The sequence below is a fragment of the Mchenga conophoros genome, linkage group LG7 (assembly GCF_057382185.1).
Source record: "Mchenga conophoros isolate Kocher_MC1m ecotype Shallow Benthic linkage group LG7, M_conophoros_male_GT1.1, whole genome shotgun sequence".
Lineage (NCBI taxonomy): Eukaryota > Metazoa > Chordata > Actinopteri > Cichliformes > Cichlidae > Mchenga > Mchenga conophoros.
The window spans coordinates 7,761,181-7,789,107 of record NC_140532.1 but is presented as its reverse complement, the minus strand read 5'-3'; the positions used below and the strand labels follow the sequence as shown (position 1 = coordinate 7,789,107).

The 27,927-nt window shown below is 42.7% G+C and overlaps 1 protein-coding gene across 1 annotated transcript; it reads right to left on the bottom strand.

Annotated features, from left to right (window-relative positions):
• Window positions 1-359: 359 nt before the first annotated feature.
• Window positions 360-27,891, bottom strand: LOC146569477 (uncharacterized). Its single transcript, XM_085281809.1, has 26 exons — window positions 27,617-27,891; window positions 26,264-26,456; window positions 26,046-26,187; window positions 25,680-25,813; window positions 23,239-23,392; window positions 23,047-23,151; window positions 22,823-22,921; window positions 22,544-22,687; window positions 22,360-22,437; window positions 22,125-22,272; window positions 21,862-22,011; window positions 21,704-21,776; window positions 21,456-21,628; window positions 14,176-14,359; window positions 14,042-14,099; window positions 4,727-4,807; window positions 4,362-4,495; window positions 2,593-2,746; window positions 2,401-2,505; window positions 2,177-2,275; window positions 1,898-2,041; window positions 1,714-1,791; window positions 1,478-1,625; window positions 1,215-1,364; window positions 1,057-1,129; window positions 360-988 (listed from the first exon to the last, which is right to left on the bottom strand). The coding sequence occupies exons 1-26, from the start codon at window positions 27,690-27,692 to the stop codon at window positions 802-804; spliced, it is 3,264 nt and encodes a 1,087-aa protein (XP_085137935.1). The 5' UTR covers window positions 27,693-27,891; the 3' UTR covers window positions 360-801.
• Window positions 27,892-27,927: the final 36 nt, after the last annotated feature.

The following is a 27,927-nucleotide window of genomic DNA, read 5'->3' as shown; positions in this document are numbered from 1 at the left end:
TGAAAAGCTCAAAATGTGAATTTGGTTACAAGTTTATTCATATGAGCACATGCTGTGTCACAGGCTCTTGAACTATGATACAGTAATTAATACAAGTGCAGTTGTTTTTGCTTGCATTGCATTTCTCATGACCCACACAGACACAGAGGTGTTGCCACAGTTGCTCGGGAGGACTTCTGAAGGTTGAATGCACACAAGAGAAAATGTAAGAAAAAACTGAACTGAATTTTCCGGGAAGAACCCACTTTAGGGATTAGTAAAGTTTTATCTAATTAATCTGATAGGATGTTTGAGGGAATGGAGTGCTAAGTTTTCAGGTAAAAGAAGCACAGGTCACAAACAAAATGCTGCAAAATTGGTTTGTCAAAACTTTTTATTTTATAAATGTTTTACAAAACGTATGTTCACAGTACTAGATTTAAAATACCCTGATACTCTGGATTCAATTAATTGAAAAAAAAAATCACATTAGAATATGGATGGTCCTCACAAGACCTTTTGATAAGGAAATTATGGTTTAGTCCAGGGGTAGCCAACTCCAGGCCTCAAGAGCTGGTGTCCTGCAGGTTTTAGAAGTCCCCCTGGGTCAACACACCTAAATCAAATCATTAGTTCATTACCAGGCCTCTGAAGAACTTCAAGACATGCTGAGGGGGTCATTTGACCATTTGCATCAGCTGTGTTGGATCAAGGACACATCTAAAACCTGCAGGACACCAGCACTTGAGGCCTAAATTTGCATACCCCTGGTTTAGTGTAATTACTTTAAAATTGATGGAGCAGAGACCAGATGTGAGTTTTCTACAGCTCGCTGCGTTCTGCATTTTCCTCATGCTGTTTGATCTTCTCTGGGACGGTCTGAGTCAGGAAGACAAAGCGCTCCTTCTTCAGGTGCTGAGCAGTTACCTGCTTTTTTAAACCAATCGCCAGGTACTTTTCTTCTGCTCCATACTTTGGCCAGTGGACAAGGTTGTGCCCATTAGGAGATCTAAACACATATACATTTGTTATTCAGTTATTAAAAGTGTGAAATTTACAACATTTGGAAATTCCTACCCTGTGCGAGCAAAGTTCCCCCAGTAGCTCATCATGATCTTGCTCAACTGTTCTTCATCCTCAGGGCACGGATCTAAAACGATCATGTTGCAAAACACTTTTCAATCAACAAAACAAAACAGATCAAGCACTAAGGCAGAGTTTTTATAAAGTCTTACTGGGTAACCTAATATGGGTAGTTGTGAAGCAAAATCCCAAAACTGTAAACATTTCATCTGCATGGTCAGTCCCGACAAAGCTCAGTCTTTTCTGCTGCAGGAATTTGGGAGGATGTTGGTACTCATACAGGTATACAGGAGCGCCTGCATCTGGAATTAGATGAATGCGTGTGATATTTGTTAATGAAAGTGTGTCACAGTAAACATCAAGTGTTGGGTTTTAGGCAGATTTGTATAATCTTTTATTAAACAAATTAAATTACCTCTGTGAGCATTAGCAGCTTTGATCGCTGGAATGGTGAAAAACAAATCTCCAAGCATCTCAGTGTACCCATCTCTGTTTTTCACACGGTCGTCACCATTTCCGATATATTCATCAGCTATCACATCTCTGATAAATGCTGCTTTAGGCTTAAAGAAATAAGCAACACATCAATCAAAGAAGCTCGAGCATGTCAGGGGACAGTAATATTGTAACATCAAGTGGTGTCTGCCTTACGTCGGGGTAGAAGAAGGAAACCATGTTCAAAAGAAATTCTCGATCTAGTCCTTCTGTCCAGTTTTGGGGAGCAAAAAACTAAGGAAATACCAAGCCAAATTACTTTTTTTTCAACATTACAAAACAACAACAAACTACATTGAGATCATGGAGCTTTTTATTTACATGTTCCTGTGACACTTACTGATGCAAGCATCCATCCACCTTCATCATTATTGACACCAGTCATGAATGGAACAGCATGGAGTTCATGTTTACGAAACAGCTCATCCACAGGTTTAGTCAGGAAATGTCCATCAACATTTACTTGAAATCTTAATGTTGGATCCTTGAGAAAATAAAATGTACTAAAGTGAAAGATGTGATAGCATGAACAGAGCTGAGGGAGAAATCAAAGGCTTCAAAGAAATATTGTAGAAGACATAATAATCATTCTCTATCATGTTTGCACCCATTACCTCACCTGTGTAAAACCCACTATAGTATCAATATCAAGGTTTCTCATGCAGTCACTGATCTTCTTTGTGCTTTCAAGACTGCAGCCAGATGCATTTGCAACTGCCTGAGGTGAAATGTATAATATGAATGTCAAATATTTGTCAAAACAAATCCATTTTAATATTCTCATTATTCTGTGATACAAAAATGTTTTTAACCCTCCAAAAAAGATGAATATGGATAATTAACCTGCGCCATTGGTAGAGGATCATTTGCCATAACTACATTCATTGCAGCTGTGCCACTCTCAGCAATAGCACGGTGAAACAGCCCATCAGACAGTGGTGACAGGAGCTGGTGATTCAAGTAACACATCACATATTAATTTTTGTTCTAGAGTGAAAAGGTTTATATAAAGTTCCTCTAACTGTAGATTCTTACCAGAAGAGACACGCTCACTCCACCAGCAGACTCTCCAAATATAGTAACTAATCCTGGGTCTCCTCCAAAGTTGTGAATGTGCTGCTGGATCCACTTGAGAGCTTCAACCTGGTCCAGCAGGCCAAAGTTCCCTGAAATGTGCTCATCTCCAGTGCTGATAGATCAAAATGCCATTTTTATAATGTATTTTTCCTAAATGAAATATCTTTTCACAAGACAATTCTATTGTAGGTTTTTTATTGTAGGTTATTGGCAGCAGCTGGCACTACCAGCTCCTGCCAGTAAGTCACTACTGAAACTCGCTACTGGATCTCATTTGTCCATTTGGGGAATAGTAGCATATCCCACTTCCACATATTTGTTGAACCTGACTGACAGGGTAAGGGAGTAAAAAAATTATTAAGCTATGTTTATACACTGTGAGCCAACAGTTTACCCTGCCTGGGAGTGGGTTACTGGGGCCCCACCCTGGAGCCAGGTTTGTGGATGGCACCTGATGGTGGGAACCTGGGGGCTGGGCCTCAGCACATGGGGTCAGCTTGGGGCGGCCTGAACAAGGGAGATTGGAGGCACTGTAGGGGTCGGGTGCAATGTGTGCCAGTGGTGGCCAAGGGTGGAGACACTGGCAGACCGATGCCTGTCTACTGAGGCTGGCGATGGAGACATGAAACGTCGCCTGTATTGGGGAAGGAGCCTGAGATATTGTGTGAGATTGAGAGGTACCAGACAGATAAAGTCAGGCTCACCTCAATGCATATCTTGGGCTCTGGAACCAGTATCCTGGACAGGAGCTTTACCAACACCGTGTATAGTGTGGGTGGAGTGTTGCTGACTTCGACTGAAGATACTCATGCATAACCAGGAGCGAGGTTACTGAAGCAGTTAAACAACTCCTTGGTGGTAGGGCCCCTGGGGTGGATGAGGTTCACCCTGAGTTCCTTAATGATGTGGATGTTGTAGGGCTATCTTGGTTGAGATGCCTCTACAGTGTTGCGTTGAGATCTGGGGCTGTACCTCTGAATTGGCAGACCTGGGTTGTGCTTCCCATCTTCAAGAAGGGGGATAAGAGGGTGTGCTCAATTATATGGGAATCGCACTCCTCAGCCTCCACAGAAAATCCTATGCCAGGCTGCTGGAAAGAGGAGTCTGTGAGTTAGTCAAACCTCTAGTACAGGAGAAACAATGTGGTTTTCCTCCTGGGTGCGCAACACAGCTCTTTATCATCTCAAGGATATGGTGGGGTGTATGGGAGTTCACCCAACCAGCCTACATTTGTTGTGTGGACTTGGAGAAGGCATTTGATTGTGTCTGTAAGAGTAGATCTTGTGTGAGATGCTTCAGGAGTATGGGGTCAGTCCCATTGTTTTTATTCATTCTGTCCTTCTACAACTGTTGCAAGCGCTTGGTTTGCAATGCCGGCAATAAATCGGAATTGTTCCTCATGTGTACTGGACTCCACCAGGGCTGCATTTATCACAGATTCTATTCATAACTTTTATAGACAGATTGGTGCTGTGGCAATGAGCTTTCTCCCAAGGGTGACTGGCCTCTCTCTTAGAGATGGGGTGAGGAGTTTGGACATTCGGTAGGGGCTCAGAGTAGAGCCGCTCCACATCTAAAGGAGTTTGAGTTAAGGGGGTTCAGACATCTGATTAGGATGCCTCCTGGACACCTCCTGGTTGAGGCGATATGTACTCACAGTCTTCCACTAGGAGGAGGCCACGGGGCAGACCTGTTGGAGAGATTATGGATGGATGGAGTTTATTTACCTGAGAAAACCCAGAAGTCCTAAGCGATACTGGATCAGAACCACAACCACGTCCTGGTAAGCAGCCAAGGCAGAGCCATCATATATTGAAGCAGATCCCAGCGCAAAGCCCCCACCATGAATCCAGACCATGACCTGGACAGAACAATAAAAGAGCATTCTGTCAAAGATTAGAGGATCTTTTGGAGTCTCAGTCAAGCTACAAAAACTAATCTTTAAGAATTTAAACTTTAAACAGAGAAAACTGTAATGTAAACTTAAGTTTACATTTTAGATGATAAAATGTACAATTGAGTTCTGAAGATGGGTGTCTTTACTGAGACTGTGATTAGGCATCCCTCATAATCTACAGCAAAAGGTTCTTACTGGGAGCTTGGCATTTTTAGCTCTGTTTGCAGGAGCGTAAATGTTGAGGTAAAGACAGTCTTCAGAGATGTCTGTGTAACCCTGGTAAGATTTACAGCAATCAGAAGTACAGGGTTCTTTGAATGCATCGTAGTCCTTGTCTGATAGTTTAATTTCCGGGCTTGCCCTGAAGGCACCATCTGCAGCTCCGTGCGCGTGAAGGTGTGGTGTAGAGGAAAAGGACGGCAAGGAAAAACTCCATGCTGCCGCGGAGCACGGTTTTTTCCAGTTGAAAGAGAGGAAAGAGGTTTAATTAACATTTGTGAGAGAGCTGTCGTTAGCGGTGAACCACAGACGGGTACCTACCTGAAAGGAGCCGGAGTATTTCTTTGAACTTTTTGAACTATTCTGGTGAGTTAGCCTAGCTCACTTAGCACCGCTATTGCAGTTCAATGCACTGGAAAAAATAACTAACCAGTCAGAATAGTAGTAAATGTGTTTAATGATGTTTAAGATGTGTTTTCATAGTATTGCAATGTTGTGACAGTTTTGTTTATTATGAGTGTCTAATGTTTTTACTTTCTTGGGCCTGCTAGTTCAGCCGCGGCCAGCTAAGTGGTTATGCGCAGTTCACGTGCAATAGCTGTGCTGTTACTGTAACTGCGGGTGATGCACAGTAATACCGGTGTGTTTACTTTTAATGTGTCACAAGATGCAAATTTATTTTAATATTTCAAAAGAACCAAGGACATTAGGAACAAGGACATTTAAGGAATGTGGACATCTAACATTCTGCATATTTGTGTGCAGACTGGTTTTTTTTTTTTTGAGGTACAGTTCCATGGGTGCCAAGTGAGGAGCTGGTATCGTGGGTCTAAGACACTGTTGCTGCTGTGGAGGCCTTCTCTGTGTCAGGACGCTACACGTTGATGCCTGCCGTACCAGGAGGGCGGTAGGGAAAAAAACAAAAGGAAGCCCACCTGAGAGATACCTTATCATTTTCTTTGCTACTTTTTCTCCGCCTGAGATTCAGGTCGTTTTCAGTTCTTAACCCAGGACAGTGGGTAACTGAATAAACTGACACCATAAGGAACTGGACACTCACGTGCTATTTTCTTTTCTTTTTCCTTTTCTTTGGGGTGTTGAAATATTGTGTTTCTTGTCTTACATCTATTTTGATTGTTTCAATTATTTTTGTGATGCATTTGAGATGGTTACTGCATTTGAAGGTATCCCTACATTGAGGATGAGCAAAGGGAACTGATCCAAAAGGAAATATATAAAGCAAACTTTGTTTCATAAACCTGTGGTCGTGCGTGTTATGTGGGTTGGAAGTCTCATTGCTCTTACAGAGTTGCTACCGCCAATCTCCTTCCCAAACCTAGATTCGGATATTGTAGACATTGCACTTGGGCGAGCAGTATAGATCATCTCTTTATAGATAGAGGGACACACGTCCAGGTTACATAAAAAGTGGCGAGCCAGCCAGGAGATTGGTTAATAGTAGCTTTCTGATCTTCCACCCCACACTACGCACGTTTGAGATTTTTGAGATTTGTTCCACTGAGTCAGGTATGGATATTTGCAATCGTTTTGATGTTAATGGTCAAAACTCCCTGTATGTAACAGGTATAGGACCAGAATACACAGATGAGGAAATAACTGCTGTGTTCAAAGTTAATGGAGATATTTCTAAATTAGTGAGGATCCCTGACGAATCAGGACAACCAGAGGGTAGAGCCCTGGTCCAGTATGCATCTGACAGGTCTATCTCTAGAATCGACCCCATTACTTTGGGTACCGTACCAAGTCCAAAGGACCCAGCTGTGATGTGGTTTGCGAGGACCATTAGAGATGTTTGTCAGGAAGTGGTGGGGAGGGAGATAGCTTGCAGATACCTGGACGAACTAAAGTCTGTCGCAGGCAGTGGCAGGAAAGGTTTCTTGAATGTGCTTCAGGAGGAACTGCATGGGAACCAGGGCACATCACATGACGTACACAGTAATGCTACACAGCCCTATGCAGCTCAAAATGCTAGCACACCTAATAATGATCAAAATGAGCCTGCAGAGCCCACACATGTTTATAGTGCATCTGCTAGTTTACCAACGAGCCCAGTCCACATCAGTGAGGATGTTTTTAACCCCCCCCCAGATCCAGAGAGTGATTGTGGAGCATGTCATCCGAAGTGAGTCCACCACTTCACCATCCCCACAAATAAGGTTGCGCACCTTCTCTGGGCGGATGCCAAGGCCAAACGGTGAGGTGGACTACGAAACATGGCACACCCAAGTTGATCTTCTCCTTAACGATCCTTCCTTGAATGATGCTCACAAGGTGAGAAGGATTCTTGAGAGCTTGCTGAGTCCAGCAGCTGATGTTGTGAAGCCTCTTGGCATCTCTTCACCACCAAGTGTCTACATCACTCAACTTGATTCTGCTTTTGGTGTTGTGGAGGATGGAGAGGAGTTGTTTGCGGCATTTCTCGGCTCTAACCAAGATAGTGGAGAGAAGCCATCAACATACTTGAACAGGCTCCATAGCCTCCTCACAAGAGCAATTTCTAGAGGGGGAGCCTCAGCTGGAAATTCCAATGATCATTTGCTCAGACAGTTTTGTAGGGGCTGTTGGGATCAGAGCATCATCATCGGCTTACAGTTAGAGTGCAAAAAGGGAAATCCACCAACATTTCCTGAATTCCTCCTCATGCTGAGAACTGAGGAAGACCGCCGTTCCACAAAGCTAGATAGGATGAAAAAGCATTTAGGTGCTTCGAAAGCTAACATGTATGCCCACCATGTTTTTGATATGCCCTCTTATGACTGTGAGCCTGTCCCACTGCCTAACTCAAAGCCGAATGAGACATCAAAGCTTGAAAAGAAAGTAAATGAGCTAACTAAACAGTTGGAAAAGCTAAACAAAAAGCCACCGAGCCTCACTCATGATAGTAATCCTCCCCTAGTGGTAAAAGCAAAGCGAGATGAAACCTCTGATATTGAGAACAAGATAGCTGAACTGACAAAGCAAGTTGAAAAACTAGCACAAAATCAGAGAGAGAGTACTGAAAAGACCGACTGCTTTGCAATCAGTAGTAGTAACATGAAGAGGGGCCTTAAGGTGCCTGGAATGCCGAGGCCGTGGTTTTGTTTTAAGTGTGGGGAAGACAACCACATTGCTGCTCACTGCTCCAATGAACCCAACCCCGCACTGGTTCGCAAGAAAAATGCAGAACTCCGGGAGAGGCAGGATAAGTTTTTAGCTCAGCAGGCTGCTTCCCCATTCACTTTAAACTAGTAGCAGCTCCTGTAGTGGGACGTCCAGGAGCTGCAGTTGATGATAACCCCTGTCCCAACAGATCAGTTGATGGTGCTGGAACACAGAAGAAAGTCATAACCCACACAATGACTGAAACCTACCGTTGCACAGAGCGATCTATACCTGCAGGGCTTGTAGGTCCTCGTTGTGCGGCTTCTGTCTTTCTTGAGGGTGTACAGTGTGAGTCCATAATGGACACCGGCTCACAAGTTACAACAGTGTCCGAGTGTTTCCATAAGAACCATCTGTCTCACTTACCTATACATCCAATTCATGCCCTTCTTGAAATCGAAGGAGCAGGTGGACAGCAGGTCCCCTATCTTGGTTACATAGAAGCGCGTGTCACTTTCCCGCTGTCTGTTCCTGGCAGGAAAGAGGAGCTAGTCGTGTTAGCACTTGTGGTGCCAGAGTGTCAGTTCAACAGCAGGACCCCCCTGTTGATTGGTACCAATGTGTTATTACGACTTTATGAACAAGTACTTGAACAGGATGGTCCAGAGGTTGTTTGCAGACTCTTCTCTAGAGATTTTGCAGTGATCTTCCAGCATATTGCCCAGATCCATGACCTCAACAACCATGCTCATCCTGTCAGGTTACATGGTGGAAACCCCATCACCATCCCTGCAAAAGAAAAGTGCTGCATCACAGGTGATGTCAGGTTGAAAAGGAACAGTCAGACCACATTTGTGCTTGAACCCAATGAACATCACAGGTTGCCAGGTGGCGTGTTCCTTGAAGCTGCTCTGATGGACATTCCATTTAAGTCTAGCTGCAAGGTCCCGGTCGTCCTGCGCAATCTTAGTGACCATGATGTTACGCTGCAGCCAAAATGCATCATTGCTCAAATATGTGCAGCTCAGCAGGTCACATCACTTGGACCAGTGAAAGGTGACTCTCATCACAATAAGCCTGACAGTGACAACCTCGAGTTCAATCTTGATGATTCACCAATATCTGAACAATGGAAAGATCATATCACCACCAAGCTTAGATCTATTCCAGAAGTCTTTGCTGTGGATGACCTGTCATATGGTCACACCACTGCAGTGAAACATCACATTAGGCTACATGACGAGACTCCTTTTAAGGAGAGGCCAAGGCCTATTCATCCCAGTGACAGGGAGGCAGTCAAGGAGCATCTTAAAGAACTGCTTGATGCAGGAATCATTAAAGAGTCACAGAGCCCTTTTGCATCCCCAGTGGTCTTGGTCCGGAAAAAGAATGGTTCTATCAGGTTATGCATCGACTACAGGAAGCTAAATGCTCGAACCATCAGAGATGCATACGCTCTTCCGAACATTGAGGAGACCTTTGCTGCCCTTAGCGGTGCTAAATGGTTCTCCATCATGGACCTTAAATCTGGTTATTACCAGGTTGAGATGGCCGAAGAAGACAAGCCTAAAACCGCTTTCACGTGTCCCCTCGGCTTCTTTGAATTCAATCGCATGCCTCAGGGTGTCACGAACGCACCAAGCACTTTTCAGCGCCTTATGGAAAGGTGTGTCGGTGACTTGCATCTCAATGAGGTATTGGTGTTTCTGGACGACTTGATTGTCTTTTCAGACACATTGGAAGAACATGAAGCACGACTCATGAAGGTGCTGAACCGTCTTAAAGATTTCGGTCTAAAGCTTTCTCCGGAGAAATGTCACTTCTTTAAGACGTCAGTAAAGTATCTTGGTCATGTCGTGGATGCACGAGGAGTTCATACTGACCCTGACAAGATATCCGCCTTGAGAGACTGGCCTCGTCCTTCAAATAGGAAAGAGCTTAAATGTTTCTTAGGCTTCGCTGGGTATTATCGGCGGTTTGTCGAAGGATATTCCCAGATAGCCAAACCTCTTAATAGCCTGACAGCAGGCTACTATCCACCAAAGAAAAGGGGCAAAGTGTACAAGAGGGAACGCTTCACGACTCTTGTGAGCCCTAATGCACCGCTCGGTGAGGAGTGGACTTCGGAGTGTGAGAGTGCATTCAGAACCCTGATCAAGAAACTGACATCTGCGCCCATCCTTGCTTTTGCGAATCCACAACTACCATATGTTGTACATACTGACGCTTGTCGCGATGGATTGGGGGCAGCGCTCTATCAAGAGCAGGAGGGGAAGCTCAGAGTTGTCGCGTATGCCAGTCGAGGTCTTTCCAAGAGCGAGAGAAACTACCCTACGCACAAACTCGAATTCTTGGCCTTAAAGTGGGCCGTTTGTGAAAAGTTCAGTGATTTCCTTTATGGGTCAAGTTTCACTGTGCTTACCGACAACAACCCCCTCACATACGTCTTGACATCTGCGAAGTTAGATGCTGCTGGTCATCGCTGGTTAGCCGCTCTTTCTACTTACCAGTTTACCATCAAGTACAGAGCAGGGCAGGCCAACCGCGATGCAGATGGGTTATCCCGGCGGCCTCAAGGTCCGCCTCTTGAGGATGAAGCTTTCACTAAAGAAAGAGAGAGAATAGAGGACATGAAAAAACGGTTCATGGAAGCAGGAGATGACATGGATCATGAGGTGTTCTCTGCATTATGTCAACGTCATCTTGTGATGGTTAAAGATGAACGTCACCCTCATTCAGAGCAGCCTGTCATTGCGGAGTCTCTTGTTGTCGACCCTTCTGTAGTGCCTGATGTTTTCGATGAGGGCACTTTACCATCCATGGCTAACTCTGACTGGTGTAATGCTCAAAATAATGATCCGTCTCTCTCACGTGTCATCACCTTTGTGAGGAGAGCTGTAAAACCCAGTTTCAGAGAGACAAACCTTGAACATCCCGATGTCAAACTTCTTTTTAGGGAGTGGAAAAAACTTGAACTCAGGGATGGTGTCCTGTACAGGAAGTGGTCTGAGCGAGGCGAACTGGTGTATCAGTTGGTCTTACCCGAACAGTTCAGAGAGAGGGCACTGCAAGGAGTGCATGATGATGTTGGCCATCTCGGTTCTGAGCGTGCACTTCAGCTTGCTCGTGCCAGGTTCTACTGGCCGAGAATGGCCAGAGACATCGAGGAGAAGTGCAAAAAGTGCGAACGCTGTTTCAGGCGGGAGGCTGTGCCTCAGAGGGCCGCGCCTTTGGAAAACATTTCTGCTACTTATCCACTTGAACTTCTTTGTATGGATTATCTATCCCTTGAGCCGGATGATAGAGACACGAGAAACATTTTAGTCATCACCGACCACTTTACAAAATTTGCTGTGGCGGTGCCGACTAGGGATCAGAAAGCCAGAACTGTTGCGAAGGCTTTATGGGAGAACTTTATTGTTCACTACGGGTTCCCCAGTCGTCTGCTCAGCGACCAGGGCAGGGACTTTGAGTCTAAGACGATCAGAGAACTCTGCACACTGATTGGAGCAGACAAAGTTCGTACCACCCCGTACCATCCCCGGGGAAACCCAGTGGAACGATTTAACCGGACCCTCCTTGGTATGCTAGGGACCCTGGAAGAAAGAGACAAATATCATTGGAGAGATTTTGTCAAACCTCTGGTCCACGCATACAATTGCACGAGAAACAGTACAACAGGCTATTCGCCTTACGAACTAATGTTTGGTAGGCAGCCCAGACTGCCGATTGATCTTGTCCTGGGAATCCAACCTGATATGGCAAGTCACAAGACCCACTCAGAGTATGTCAAGGGCCTTCGTCAACGCCTACAGGAGAGCTACTCATTAGCTGCTAAAAATGCCAAGAAGATGGGAGAGAAGAACAAGGCTAGGTTTGACAGGGAGGTCAGGGCAGCTGAACTCTTAGAAGGGGATAGGGTCTTAGTGAGAAACGTGAATATCAGGGGGAAACACAAACTGGCAGATCGGTGGGAACAGAAAATCCATGTTGTTGTCAGACGGATTAGCGACAGTCCTGTTTATGTAGTCAAACCTGAGACAGGGGAGGGGCCACACCGTACGTTGCATAGAGACCTTCTTTTGCCGTGCGGGTTCCTACCTGTAACTGAGATCAGAGAGCAAAGTTCTTCCACTGACGCATCGAGGAAAATGAGACTGAGGGGCAAAACAACAAAAGGCGTGCAAGGGGACACTGATTGTCAGGAGGACGAGTCGTACAGTGATGAAGATGAACTGTATCCTAATACATGGATGCCAGAAATCATCACGAAGGGTCCTTTCCTGCAGAGGGAAGGAGGCTTCAATGAGCCTCAGCCAGTTTCCAGGGTATTACACCCAGACACCCCTTCTTTTGTGCCCCAAAGTTCCGCACACTTACCTGAAAGACCTACTCACGAGCTTCAACCAGGAACTCCTTATGTTAGCTCTGAGAATAGTGGTTCAGTTACACATCCTACTTCACACTGTAGGACTCCGGACCATATTGTCATTGATATTCCTGAACCTGATGTGACACAAATCTCACCTGATGAAGAGAACACAGATCTCATCACCACAGACCCTGTAGTTGCAGACACTGACAATGTAGTATCTGAGAGTCAAGAGTCCGAGAACGCAAGTGTCCGGCGTTCTACTAGGGAGAGACGTCCGCCTCGGAAACTCACCTACGATGAGCTGGGGGAGCCTTTAACCTTGGCCATTAGTTCATTCTTTCAGGCTTTAGGGGCTGCTATTTCACATGTGTCTGTACCGGTAGGGGCAGGTATGCATGCTGGGACTCATGCAGTCTAGAGGGGGAGAATGTAACCCTGGTAAGATTTACAGCAATCAGAAGTACAGGGTTCTTTGAATGCATCGTAGTCCTTGTCTGATAGTTTAATTTCCGGGCTTGCCCTGAAGGCACCATCTGCAGCTCCGTGCGCGTGAAGGTGTGGTGTAGAGGAAAAAGGACGGCAAGGAAAAACTCCATGCTGCCGCGGAGCACGGTTTTTTCCAGTTGAAAGAGAGGAAAGAGGTTTAATTAACATTTGTGAGAGAGCTGTCGTTAGCGGTGAACCACAGACGGGTACCTACCTGAAAGGAGCCGGAGTATTTCTTTGAACTTTTTGAACTATTCTGGTGAGTTAGCCTAGCTCACTTAGCACCGCTATTGCAGTTCAATGCACTGGAAAAAATAACTAACCAGTCAGAATAGTAGTAAATGTGTTTAATGATGTTTAAGATGTGTTTTCATAGTATTGCAATGTTGTGACAGTTTTGTTTATTATGAGTGTCTAATGTTTTTACTTTCTTGGGCCTGCTAGTTCAGCCGCGGCCAGCTAAGTGGTTATGCGCAGTTCACGTGCAATAGCTGTGCTGTTACTGTAACTGCGGGTGATGCACAGTAATACCGGTGTGTTTACTTTTAATGTGTCACAAGATGCAAATTTATTTTAATATTTCAAAAGAACCAAGGACATTAGGAACAAGGACATTTAAGGAATGTGGACATCTAACATTCTGCATATTTGTGTGCAGACTGGTTTTTTTTTTTGAGGTACAGTTCCATGGGTGCCAAGTGAGGAGCTGGTATCGTGGGTCTAAGACACTGTTGCTGCTGTGGAGGCCTTCTCTGTGTCAGGACGCTACACGTTGATGCCTGCCGTACCAGGAGGGCGGTAGGGAAAAAAAACAAAAGGAAGCCCACCTGAGAGATACCTTATCATTTTCTTTGCTACTTTTTCTCCGCCTGAGATTCAGGTCGTTTTCAGTTCTTAACCCAGGACAGTGGGTAACTGAATAAACTGACACCATAAGGAACTGGACACTCACGTGCTATTTTCTTTTCTTTTTCCTTTTCTTTGGGGTGTTGAAATATTGTGTTTCTTGTCTTACATCTATTTTGATTGTTTCAATTATTTTTGTGATGCATTTGAGATGGTTACTGCATTTGAAGGTATCCCTACATTGAGGATGAGCAAAGGGAACTGATCCAAAAGGAAATATATAAAGCAAACTTTGTTTCATAAACCTGTGGTCGTGCGTGTTATGTGGGTTGGAAGTCTCATTGCTCTTACAGAGTTGCTACCGCCAATCTCCTTCCCAAACCTAGATTCGGATATTGTAGACATTGCACTTGGGCGAGCAGTATAGATCATCTCTTTATAGATAGAGGGACACACGTCCAGGTTACATCTGGTATTTCCACCAGTGCTTTACCGAGTTTATCAACCAGATCCAAAACAGTTTCTTTAGACTGAATGCACCTTAAAGAGAGACAATGTTAATGATACAAATAAAGCCAATCATTTCTCAAAGTGTGTTGAACCACATGTTTCTTACATTGGTGGCTGTTTAGTGGCATCTCTTACTCCTTCCCATCCTCCTACAGGCTGAGGTGGAGCCAGTCTCAAGGAAGGGCCAAGGGGTGGTTTGGCAAATGGGACACCCAGGTAGGCATGGACGCCAGTCTCCTTCCCTTTCACACTCACATACTCACCTTTCAGGCTCCCGAGCTTTGTGTGGACTACAGGTGCTGTCAGGATATCAGAAATCAGTGAGAATCATAACATAAAACTTTATAATTAAAAAAATTAAATCTTCCATTCAAACGTGCTTTGAAATTATAACAGACATACCAAATTTCTCAAAATATGCAATATCTGGTTCTGGTAACGTCATCAAAAGAAAAACTAGTCAACAATTTGATGAATGGTTTAAAAATACTTAGAGAAAAAGCACTTAAAAATTATAACTAAATTCCTCAAAATATTCAATATTTGAATCCTGGCAGTACCTTATTTTTATGAAGACTATATGTGATACAGTCATATGAAACCATGTGAAAGAACTAAAACTCAGAGTTCACTATATCATGTAGGTGATCAAAAGAGAAAAAAGTCAGAAAGTTTATTAACTGGTCACTTGTGTAAGTAAAGTCAATACTTTTAGAAATCAAGGGAAAAGTTTAGCTTTTGCTGTGGACAATTAATCCCCATCTTTATAGTGAGGGCGCTAACTAAAGCACTAAATGATAATGTTTTGGTTTAAACCAGACATTTAAATAATCTAACCAGCTGTGATATGTCATCATTAATTTGAAAAAGGCTACTTGCTAATTCAGTTATTTATTTTTACCATAAACATTCTTTGTTGGGTGGTGTCTACAATTATCCTGGTAAAAAAGCAGAGTTGAGCATGAGATCTGTTTCTGTTTATTCACAGTCACTGCAATACTCCATTTATTCTTTAACAGCATGAAGTCAGCAAAAAAGAAATTTGCTTAATAACACTTGCACCCTGTCCTACTGAAAAGTTTATCTTCAATCCTCTCCTATCAGCACACCTAGCCTGGTTATCTCCAATCTTTCACCTTTGAACGAAGTGCAGGTGCAACGTAAAGTTAACCTTATGTCCATTTTATTTTAAATCATGTCTAATATACAGCTACAGTGTAATGAAATTAACAGTGTGGTCCGAACTGCTTCTGTTTTTATTATAATTATTACTGCCATAATACCACTCAGGGATGATTGATTGCAGCTGCCAGATTTATGCAGATATTTTTCAAAGAGAGACTCGTGTAATAAAAACATGCACTGCCTGTACGATACACAAACACAAAAGCATAAATTACACATAAGTTAAGTGTTGTGACAAAGGTCATTTTGCAAAGAACTGTTTTCACCTACTCACCCTGAAGGTCTGCAACAACACAGAGGAATAAAACGGACATCAAGAAGCAGAAAGTCTGCTGCACACGGAACTTCATGGTCGACTCTGGATTACAAAACCAGGCAGATTCTCAGAGATGTGAGCCAAAAAGCCAACAGACAGAGAGAGTGCTTCCTCTTGTTAAGCTTTTTCCTTTTCTCTTTCACATAGGGAAACAGCTAGTTTCTCTTACAGGATGTGACGTGATTCATTCAGTTTGACACAGGACTAAAGTCCAACCATACAGTGAAGTGTGTCCAGAACACCTTCTCCTTCTTTGTTTTAGACCTGTGTAACCGGTTTCTGCTTCACCCCGCTGCAACAGTTCGGCCCAAACAGACTCCTCGACTCTGCGTTGTGTAGTGTTTTTAAAAAGACAAGGAGTCTCTGATCGATCGTTGCCACTTTATTTTCTGAATGGAAACAACGGTGTATTATCAGTGCACAGGCTCGCCACACACCACTCCGCACAGCACACTACGGCAGAACATCTCATTAGCATTCCGCTTTAGCATACAGTTTCACACATTAATAAACAAATGAAAAGTACATAAAACTGGTGTTGGACATGTGTCCACTAAGCACTTATTACACTCGGTGCTCATCAGCTAATCAAACATGTTTATGTGTCCGTACTACTTAGCTATATCGTGTGCGGAACAATACAACTCACCTCTCGTATGGCTACGACAGACTGGCAGCGATTACTGCAGCCAGCCTCACCTAACCAGCCACACCGAGAGGGGGGGCGCTGTTTCCCCATTACACTGATATTTGTGGCAAGTGGAATAATACCACATAAACACTGTTACACCTGCTTGACTACAGTGCTTTATTTAATGAAGGGGGATTTATTTTAATTATGGATTTTTATAAAGCCTTTGTGTTGATCAACTTTTCATAATAAAAACTTGCCTCGCTTTGGTTGCAGACATATGTTCCTCAGGTTAATCAGAATGTAATAAATGGCTTAGTACATTTAGGTCAACATTCACGTTCAAGGTTTGAAATCAAAAGGGGAGATAAGACAAAGATGTGCTATTTCACCTTTAATGTTTGTAATGGTAGCAGAAGATTTACCCCAAAACACTGACATGGAATGGTATTAATATCATACGAAATCAATTAACAGTAAGTCAGTTGGCAGAGATTTCCTCCCGTTTGTGACAGCTCCACATTGAAACATTGAATTTTGTGAAGGAGAAAAGGAGTAAACTCTCTAACAAACTTTAGAGAACATTCTTACTGATTTTTTTAGCCATTATTTTCTTCTTTCAAACTTTAACCAAAATAAGAAAAACAAATTTTCACACCTAATACTTCCTAAAGCGAAAGAATTCATTTTTAAAAATTGAAATTAAATGTATCCAACTAATGATAATCTGTATTTAAAGTATTCCAGTTGTACAGCTTAAGCACTTTAGTTATTTCATGCCACGAGATGTTTTAATAGCTTACACAATATTTGCCTTGCTTTATACCTGCAATCTTATTCCTTGTAGATTTTCTATTTTGTGGAGATACAGAAATTCTTTTATTGCTGCCATAAAATCTGCATCATTATAATTGCATTAATAACATTCTTTACAGCATTATTTCATCTAATAATATTTCTCACAGTATTGATACTGCATTACAGTTGTTTATTGAAGATGTCCATTTGAGGATCCTTCCATTATGTTAACTTTTATTACAAGTACGGTTAGAAGTATTTTATACACATTGCATATCTGTGCTTATTTTGAGTTGATGTTCGGTTCATTAAGGGTCTTAAGCTTCACTGGCGTGACTGTCCAGGTGATACATGCTGAGGGAAACTAGAACATAGAAGGATAACTGCAATGGATGCTTACAGTACATATAATACATATAATCTAGGAATGTGTCCGGCCTGAGGCCTTAACTTATTTGGTGTATTACTACACTCAACAAAAATATAAATGCAACACCTTTGTTACTGCTCCCATTCCCCATGGGATGGACGTAGAGACCTAAAATTCATTCCAGATACACAATATAACCATCCCTCCCAAACAGTGGTCACAAATCAGTCCAAATGTGTAGTAGTGGGCACATCTGCTATATTGAGATAATCCATCCCACCTCACAGGTGTGCCACATCAGGATGCTGATCTGACATCATGAGTAGTGCACAGGTGTACCTCAGACTGCCCACAACAAAAGGCCACCCTGGAATGTGCAGTTTTGTCTCACAGCAAAATGCCACAGATGCCACAAGCAATGAGGGAGCGTGCAATTGGCATGCTGACAGCAGGAATGTCAACCAGATCTGTCGCCCGTGCATTGAATGTTCATTTCTCAACCATAAGCCGTCTCCACAGGCGTTTCAGAGAATATGGCAGCACATCCAACCGGCCTCACAACCGCAGACCTCGTGTAACCACACCAGCCCAGGACCTCCACATCCAGCAGGTTCACCTCCAAGATCGTCTGAGACCAGCCACCCAGACAGCTGCTGGAACAATTGGTTTGCACAACCAAACAATTTCTGCACAAACTGTCAGAAACCGTCTCTGGGACGCTCAACTGCATGCCCGTCGTCCTCATCGGGGTCTTGACCTGACTCCAGCTCGTCGCCGTAACAGACTTGTGTGGGCAAATGCTCACATTCGATGGCGTCTGGCACGTTGGAGAGGTGTGCGCTTCACGGATGAATCATGGTTCACATTGTTCAGGGCAGATGGCAGCTGAGAATGTCCCAGTTCTTGCATGGCCAGCATACTCACCGGACATGTCACCCATTGAGCATGTTCGGGATGTGCTTGACCGGCGTATACGACAGCGTGTACCAGTTCCCACGAATATCCAACAACCTCGCACAGCCATTGAAGTGGAGTGGACCAACATTCCACAGGCCACAATTGACAATCTGATAGACTCCATGCGACGATGTGTTGCACTGCATGAGGCAAATGGTGGTCACACCAGATACTGACCGGTTCTGGGTCCCCAGACCCCCAATAGCGCAAAAAAACTGCACATTCCAGGGTGGCCTTTTGTTGTGGGCAGTCTGAGGTACACCTGTGCACTACTCATGATGTCAGATCAGCATCCTGATGTGGCACACCTGTGAGGTGGGATGGATTATCTCAATATAGCAGATGTGCCCACTACCACACATTTGGACTGATTTGTGACCACTGTTTGGGAGGGATGGTTATATTGTGTATCTGGAATGAATTTTAGGTCTCTACGTCCATCCCATGGGGAATGGGAGCAGTAACAAAAGTGTTGCGTTTATATTTTTGTTAAGTGTAGCTGAGGGAGAAATCAAAGGCTTCAAAGAAATATTGTAGAAGACATAATAATCATTCTCTATCATGTTTGCACCCATTACCTCACCTGTGTAAAACCCACCATAGTATCAATATCATGGTTTCTCATGCAGTCACTGATCTTCTTTGTGCTTTCAAGGCTGCAGCCAGATGCATTTGCAACTGCCCGAGGTCAGATATAAAATAGAAATGTCAAATATTTGTCAAAACAAATCCATTGCCAGAGTTACCTTATTCTGCAACAAAAATGTTTTTAACACACTCTAAAAAGGAAGAATATTGATAATTAACCTGCGCCATTGGTAGAGGATTATCTGCCACAACTGTATCCACAGCAGCTGTGCCACTCTCAGCAATGGCACGATGAAACAGCCCATCAGACAGTGGTGACAGGAGCTGGTGATTCAAGTAACACATCAAATATTAATTTTTGTTCTAGAGTGAAAAGGTTTATATAAAGTTCCTCTAACTGTAGATTCTTACCAGAAGAGACACGCTCACTCCACCAGCAGACTCTCCAAATATAGTAACTAATCCTGGGTCTCCTCCAAAGTTGTGAATGTGCTGCTGGATCCACTTGAGAGCTTCAACCTGGTCCAGCAGGCCAAAGTTCCCTGAAATGTGCTCATCTCCAGTGCTGATAGATCAAAATGCATTTTTTTGACTGAAACATCTTTTTATAAGACACTTTTATTTATGTCTTTAAAGCAGATGACCTTTTATACCAGACCCCACCCTAACACATGATCACAATCATGCCTCAGTTTGATCGGAGCCTTTTCCTCACAACATGAGGAAAAGCGAGCGGTTGCTGTAATTCCTCCAATATTAAAGACTTATGACAAGATGATATGATATACAGACCGTAGAAAAAGTCTAACATTGAAGTGTGAACATTCTTAGAGTATCTGTGGCCTTATAGCAGTCACAGAAGGAGTCATGAGTCATATCTTGTTAATAATTTTACCTCCTCACTACGTACGACTCTGGATACTGTAGCTCCTGTGAAAACTAAGGCCTCAAATCAGAAGTACTTGACTCTGTGGTATAATTCTCAAACACGTAGCCTAAAGCAGATGACTCGTAAACTGGAGAGGAAATGGCGTGTCACAAATTTAGAAGATCATCATTTATCCTGGAGAAATAGTTTGTTGCTTTATAAGAAAGCCCTCCACAAAGCCAGAACATCTTACTATTCATCACTGATTGAAGAAAATAAGAACAACCCCAGGTTTCTCTTCAGCACTGTAGCCAGGCTGACAAAAAGTCAGAGCTCTATTGAGCCAACCATCCCTTTATCATTAACTAGTAATGACTTCATGAACTTCTTCACAATTAAAATTTTAATCATTAGAGAAAAAATTAACAATAATCATCTCACAGATGTAATATTATCTACAGCTACTTTTAGTAAAATTGATATCCATTTAGACACTGACGCTAAAAAACTAGTTCATGCATTTATTACTTCCAGGCTGGACTACTGTAATTCATTATTATCAGGATGTCCCAAAAACTCCCTGAAAAGCCTTCAGCTAATCCAAAATGCTGCAGCAAGAGTCCTGACAGGGACTAGAAAGAGAGAGCATATTTCTCCTGTATTGGCTTCCCTTCATTGGCTTCCTGTTAAATCCAGAATTCAAAATCCTGCTCCTCACATACAAGGTCTTAAATAATCAGGCCCCATCTTATCTTAATGACCTTGTAGTACCATATCACCCTATTAGAGCACTTTGCTCTCGCACTGCAGGCCTACTTGTTGTTCCTAGAGTATTCAAAAGTAGAATGGGAGGGAAAGCTTTCAGGCCCCTCTTCTGTGGAACCAGCTTCCAGTTTGGATTCAGGAGACAGACACTATCTCTACTTTTAAGATTAGGCTTAAAACTTTCCTTTTTGCTAAAGCATATAGTTAGGGCTGGACCAGGTGACCTTGAGTGTGGCTTTTGAGAAGAAACTATTCTTGAGTCTGTCAGTCTTTGTGCTGATGCACCTTCATTTTTGCGGTGCGGAAATATTTGAGCAAGGTACTGAAATAACTGGACAAAAAAGTAACGTTTTATCTAATTAATCTGATAGGATGTTTGAGGGAATGGAGTGCTAAGTTTTCAGGTAAAAGAAGCACAGGTCACAAACAAACAAAATGCTACAAAATTGGTTTGTCAAAACTTTTTATTTTATAAATGTTTTACAAAACGTATGTTCACAGTACTAGATTTAAAATACCCTGATACCCTGGATTCAATTAATTGAAAAAAAAGAAATCATATTAGAATATGGATGGTCCTCACAAGACCTTTTGATAAGGGAATTATGGTTTAGTCCAGCGGTAGCCAACTCCAGGCCTCAAGGGCTGGTGTCCTGCAGGTTTTAGAAGTCCCCCTGGGTCAACACACCTAAATCAAACCATTAGTTCATTACCAGGCCTCCTAAGAACTTTAAGACATGTTGAGGGGGTCATTTGACCATTTGCATCAGCTGTGTTGGATCAAGGACACATCTAAAACCTGCAGGACACCAGCACTTGAGGCCTAAATTTGCCTACCCCTGGTTTAGTGTAATTACTTTAAAATTGATGGAGCAGAGACCAGATGTGAGTTTTCTACAGCTCGCTGCGTTCTGCATTTTCCTCATGCTGTTTGATCTTCTCTGGGACGGTCTGAGTCAGGAAGACAAAGCGCTCCTTCTTCAGGTGCTGAGCAGTTACCTGCTTTTTTAAACCAATCGCCAGGTACTTTTCTTCTGCTCCATACTTTGGCCAGTGGACAAGGTTGTGCCCATTAGGAGATCTAAACACACATACATTTGTTATTCAGTTATTAAAAGTGTGAAATGTGAAATTTACAACATTTGGAAATTCCTACCCTGTGCGAGCAAAGTTCCCCCAGTAGCTCATCATGATCTTGCTCAACTGTTCTTCATCCTCAGGGCACGGATCTAAAACGATCATGTTGCAAAACATTTTTCAATCAACAAAACAAAACAGATCGAGCACTAAGGTAGAGTTTTTGTAAAGCCTTACCAGATAACCTAACATGGGTAGTTGTGAAGCAAAATCCCAAAACTGTAAAAATTTCATCCGCATGGTCAGTCCCGACAAAGCTCGGCCTTTTCTGCTGCAGGAATTTGGGAGGATGTTGGTACTCATACAGGTATACAGGAGCGCCTGCATCTGGAATTAGACGAATGTGTGTGATATTTGTTAATGAATGTATGTAACAGTAAATATCAAGTGTTGGGTTTTAAACAGATTTGTATAATCTTTCATTAAACAAATTAAATTACCTCTGTGAGCATTAGCAGCTTTGATCGCTGGAATGGTGAAAAACAAATCTCCAAGCATCTCAGTGTACCCATCTCTGTTTTTCACACGGTCGTCACCATTTCCGATATATTCATCAGCTATCACATCTCTGATAAATGCTGCTTTAGGCTTAAAGAAATAAGCAACACATCAGTCAAAGAAGCTCGAGCAGGTCGGGGACAGTAATATTGTAACATCAAGTGGTGTCTGCCTTACGTCGGGGTAGAAGAAGGAAACCATGTTCAAAAGAAATTCTCGATCTAGTCCTTCTGTCCAGTTTTGGGGAGCAAAAAACTAAGGAAATACCAAGCCAAATTACTTTTTTTTCAACATTACAAAACAACAACAAACTACATTGAGATCATGGAGCTTTTTATTTACATGTTCCTGTGACACTTACTGATGCAAGCATCCATCCACCTTCATCATTATTGACACCAGTCATGAATGGAACAGCATGGAGTTCATGTTTACGAAACAGCTCATCCACAGGTTTAGTCAGGAAATGTCCATCAACATTTACTTGAATTCTCAAATTTGGATCCTTGAGAAAATAAAATGTACAAAAGTGAAAGATGTGATAGCATGAACAGAGCTGAGGGAGAAATCAAAGGCTTCAAAGAAATATTGTAGAAGACATAATAATCATTCTCTATCATGTTTGCACCCATTACCTCACCTGTGTAAAACCCACTATAGTATCAATATCAAGGTTTCTCATGCAGTCACTGATCTTCTTTGTGCTTTCAAGACTGCAGCCAGATGCATTTGCAACTGCCTGAGGTGAAATGTATAATATGAATGTCAAATATTTGTCAAAACAAATCCATTTTAATATTCTCATTATTCTGTGATACAAAAATGTTTTTAACCCTCCAAAAAAGATGAATATGGATAATTAACCTGCGCCATTGGTAGAGGATCATTTGCCATAAGTACATTCATTGCAGCTGTGCCACTCTCAGCAATAGCACGGTGAAACAGCCCATCAGACAGTGGTGACAGGAGCTGGTGATTCAAGTAACACATCAAATATTAATTTTTGTTCTAGAGTGAAAAGGTTTATATAAAGTTCCTCTAACTGTAGATTCTTACCAGAAGAGACACGCTCACTCCACCAGCAGACTCTCCAAATATAGTAACTAATCCTGGGTCTCCTCCAAAGTTGTGAATGTGCTGCTGGATCCACTTGAGAGCTTCAACCTGGTCCAGCAGGCCAAAGTTCCCTGAAATGTGCTCATCTCCAGTGCTGATAGATCAAAATGCATTTTTATAATGTATTTTTCCTAAATGAAATATCTTTTCACAAGACAATTCTATTGTAGGTTTTTTATTGTAGGTTATTGGCAGCAGCTGGCACTACCAGCTCCTGCCAGTAAGTCACTACTGAAACTCGCTACTGGATCTCATTTGTCCATTTGGGGAATAGTAGCATATCCCACTTCCACATATTTGTTGAACCTGACTGACAGGGTAAGGGAGTAAAAAAAATTATTAAGCTATGTTTATACACTGTGAGCCAACAGTTTACCCTGCCTGGGAGTGGGTTACTGGGGCCCCACCCTGGAGCCAGGTTTGGGGATGGCACCTGATGGTGGGAACCTGGGGGCTGGGCCTCAGCACATGGGGTCAGCTTGGGGCGGCCTGAACAAGGGAGATTGGAGGCACTGTAGGGGTCGGGTGCAATGTGTGCCAGTGGTGGCCAAGGGTGGAGACACTGGCAGACCGATGCCTGTCTACTGAGGCTGGCGATGGAGACATGAAACGTCGCCTGTATTGGGGAAGGAGCCTGAGATATTGTGTGAGATTGAGAGGTACCAGACAGATAAAGTCAGGCTCACCTCAATGCATATCTTGGGCTCTGGAACCAGTATCCTGGACAGGAGCTTTACCAACACTGTGTATAGTGTGGGTGGAGTGTTGCTGACTTCGACTGAAGATACTCATGCAGTGGAGGGCCCACTCCTGAAGAAATTCTATGACTCTGTTGTGGCTTCTGCTATCTTTTATGGCGTGGTCTGCTGGGGCGGCAGCATCTCTGCTGGGGACAGGAAGAGACTGAACAGGGTGATCCGAAGGGCCAGCTCTGTTCTAGGATGCCCTCTGGACCCAGTGGAGGTGGTGAGTGACAGGAGAACGGCGGCTAAGCTGTCATCCCTGATGGACAACATCTCCCACCCCATGCAGCAGACTGTGACAGCACTGAGCAGCTCCTTCAGTGGGAGACTGCGGCACCCACGGTGTGGGACGGAGAGATTTCGCCGGTCTTTCCTCCCCACTGCTGTCAGACTCCATAATAAAGACTTTAACTGATCAAGCACACACATCCATACATATGCAATAATACTAAGTGCAATAATCCTTTCTGTCATCGTTGTATTTTTACTCAGTTGTATATAGTATTTGTATTTGTATTCTATTTTTATCTTATTGTATATTTATTTTATTTTATTCTACTGTATATAGTATTTTATTTTATTCTATTCTGTACAGTTGTGTACTGTATTTATTGTATTCTAATTTTTGCCTCATAACTTTTGCACTGTCCACTTCCTGCTGTGACAAAACAAATTTCCCACGTGTGGGACTAATAAAGGTTATCTTATCTTATCTTATCTTATAACCAGGAGCGAGGTTACTGAAGCAGTTAAACAACTCCTTGGTGGTAGGGCCCCTGGGGTGGATGAGGTTCACCCTGAGTTCCTTAATGATGTGGATGTTGTAGGGCTATCTTGGTTGAGATGCCTCTACAGTGTTGCGTTGAGATCTGGGGCTGTACCTCTGAATTGGCAGACCTGGGTTGTGCTTCCCATCTTCAAGAAGGGGGATAAGAGGGTGTGCTCAATTATATGGGAATTGCACTCCTCAGCCTCCACAGAAAATCCTATGCCAGGCTGCTGGAAAGAGGAGTCTGTGAGTTAGTCAAACCTCTAGTACAGGAGAAACAATGTGGTTTTCCTCCTGGGTGCGCAACACAGCTCTTTATCATCTCAAGGATATGGTGGGGTGTATGGGAGTTCACCCAACCAGCCTACATTTGTTGTGTGGACTTGGAGAAGGCATTTGATTGTGTCTGTAAGAGTAGATCTTGTGTGAGATGCTTCAGGAGTATGGGGTATCAGTCCCGTTGTTTTTATTCATTCTGTCCTTCTACAACTGTTGCAAGCGCTTGGTTTGCAATGCCGGCAATAAATCGGAATTGTTCCTCATGTGTACTGGACTCCACCAGGGCTGCATTTATCACAGATTCTGTTCATAATTTTTATGGACAGATTGGTGCTGTGGCAATGAGCTTTCTCCCAAGGGTGACTGGACTCTCTCTTAGAGATGGGGTGAGGAGTTTGGCCATTCGGGAGGGGCTCAGAGTAGAGCCGCTCCACATCTAAAGGAGTTTGAGTTAAGGGGGTTCAGACATCTGATTAGGATGCCTCCTGGACACCTCCTGGGTGAGGCGATATGTACTCACAGTCTCCCACTAGGAGGAGGCCACAGGGCAGACCTGTTGGAGAGATTATGGATGGATGGAGTTTATTTACCTGAGAAAACCCAGAAGTCCCAAGCGATACTGGATCAGAACCACAACCACGTCCTGGTAAGCAGCCAAGGCAGAGCCATCATATGTTGAAGCTGATCCCAGCGTAAAACCCCCACCATGAATCCAGACCATGACCTGGACAGAACAATAAAATACCATTTCTTCAAAGCTTAGAGGACCATTTGGAGTGTCAGTTACAATAACTAATCTAATAACTAATAACAAAAAGTAATTTAAATGTTAAACAAACAAAAACACTCAAGTTTACATTTTAGATGATACAATTAACAACTGAGTTCTAAAGAATGGTGTCTTTATTGAGACTGTGATTAGGCAACAGTCAAAACCTACGGCAAAAGATTCTTACTGGGAGCTTGGCATTATTAGCTCTTTTAGCAGGAGTGTATATGTTGAGGTAAAGACAGTCTTCAGAGATGTCTGGTACTTCTGCCAGCAGTGCACCGAGTTTATTGAGCATATCCAAAACAGCTTCTTTAGACTGAATGCACCTTAAAGAGAGACAATGCTAATTTTACAAATAAAGCCAATAATTCCTCCAAGTATGTTGAAGTTCACATTTCTTACATTGGTGGCTGTTTAGTGGCATCTCTTACTCCTTCCCATCCTCCTACAGGCTGAGGTGGAGCCAGTCTCAAGGAAGGGCCAAGGGGTGGTTTGGCAAATGGGACACCCAGGTAGGCATGGACGCCAGTCTCCTTCCCTTTCACACTCACATACTCACCTTTCAGGCTCCCGAGCTTTGTGTGGACTACAGGTGCTGTCAGGATATCAGAAATCAGTGAGAATCATAACATAAAACTTTATAATTAAAAAAATTAAATCTTCCATTCAAACGTGCTTTGAAATTATAACAGACATACCAAATTTCTCAAAATATGCAATATCTGGTTCTGGTAACGTCATCAAAAGAAAAACTAGTCAACAATTTGATGAATGGTTTAAAAATACTTAGAGAAAAAGCACTTAAAAATTATAACTAAATTCCTCAAAATATTCAATATTTGAATCCTGGCAGTACCTTATTTTTATGAAGACTATATGTGATACAGTCATATGAAACCATGTGAAAGAACTAAAACTCAGAGTTCACTATATCATGTAGGTGATCAAAAGAGAAAAAAGTCAGAAAGTTTATTAACTGGTCACTTGTGTAAGTAAAGTCAATACTTTTAGAAATCAAGGGAAAAGTTTAGCTTTTGCTGTGGACAATTAATCCCCATCTTTATAGTGAGGGCGCTAACTAAAGCACTAAATGATAATGTTTTGGTTTAAACCAGACATTTAAATAATCTAACCAGCTGTGATATGTCATCATTAATTTGAAAAAGGCTACTTGCTAATTCATTTATTTATTTTTACCATAAACATTCTTTGTTGGGTGGTGTCTACAATTATCCTGGTAAAAAAGCAGAGTTGAGCATGAGATCTGTTTCTGTTTATTCACAGTCACTGCAATACTCCATTTATTCTTTAACAGCATGAAGTCAGCAAAAAAGAAATTTGCTTAATAACACTTGCACCCTGTCCTACTGAAAAGTTTATCTTCAATCCTCTCCTATCAGCACACCTAGCCTGGTTATCTCCAATCTTTCACCTTTGAACGAAGTGCAGGTGCAACGTAAAGTTAACCTTATGTCCATTTTATTTTAAATCATGTCTAATATACAGCTACAGTGTAATGAAATTAACAGTGTGGTCCGAACTGCTTCTGTTTTTATTATAATTATTACTGCCATAATACCACTCAGGGATGATTGATTGCAGCTGCCAGATTTATGCAGATATTTTTCAAAGAGAGACTCGTGTAATAAAAACATGCACTGCCTGTACGATACACAAACACAAAAGCATAAATTACACATAAGTTAAGTGTTGTGACAAAGGTCATTTTGCAAAGAACTGTTTTCACCTACTCACCCTGAAGGTCTGCAACAACACAGAGGAATAAAACGGACATCAAGAAGCAGAAAGTCTGCTGCACACGGAACTTCATGGTCGACTCTGGATTACAAAACCAGGCAGATTCTCAGAGATGTGAGCCAAAAAGCCAACAGACAGAGAGAGTGCTTCCTCTTGTTAAGCTTTTTCCTTTTCTCTTTCACATAGGGAAACAGCTAGTTTCTCTTACAGGATGTGACGTGATTCATTCAGTTTGACACAGGACTAAAGTCCAACCATACAGTGAAGTGTGTCCAGAACACCTTCTCCTTCTTTGTTTTAGACCTGCT

Coding starts and splice junctions, on each gene's coding strand:
- LOC146569477 (XM_085281809.1), bottom strand. CDS start 27,692: ATGAAGTTCCGTGTGCAGCAGACTTTCTGCTTCTTGATGTCCGTTTTA. Junction 22,012..22,124: donor AGCTGCTAATGCTCACAGAG/GTAATTTAATTT, acceptor GTCTAATTCCAG/ATGCAGGCGCTCCTGTATAC. Junction 2,506..2,592: donor GAGTGAGCGTGTCTCTTCTG/GTAAGAATCTAC, acceptor TTGAATCACCAG/CTCCTGTCACCACTGTCTGA.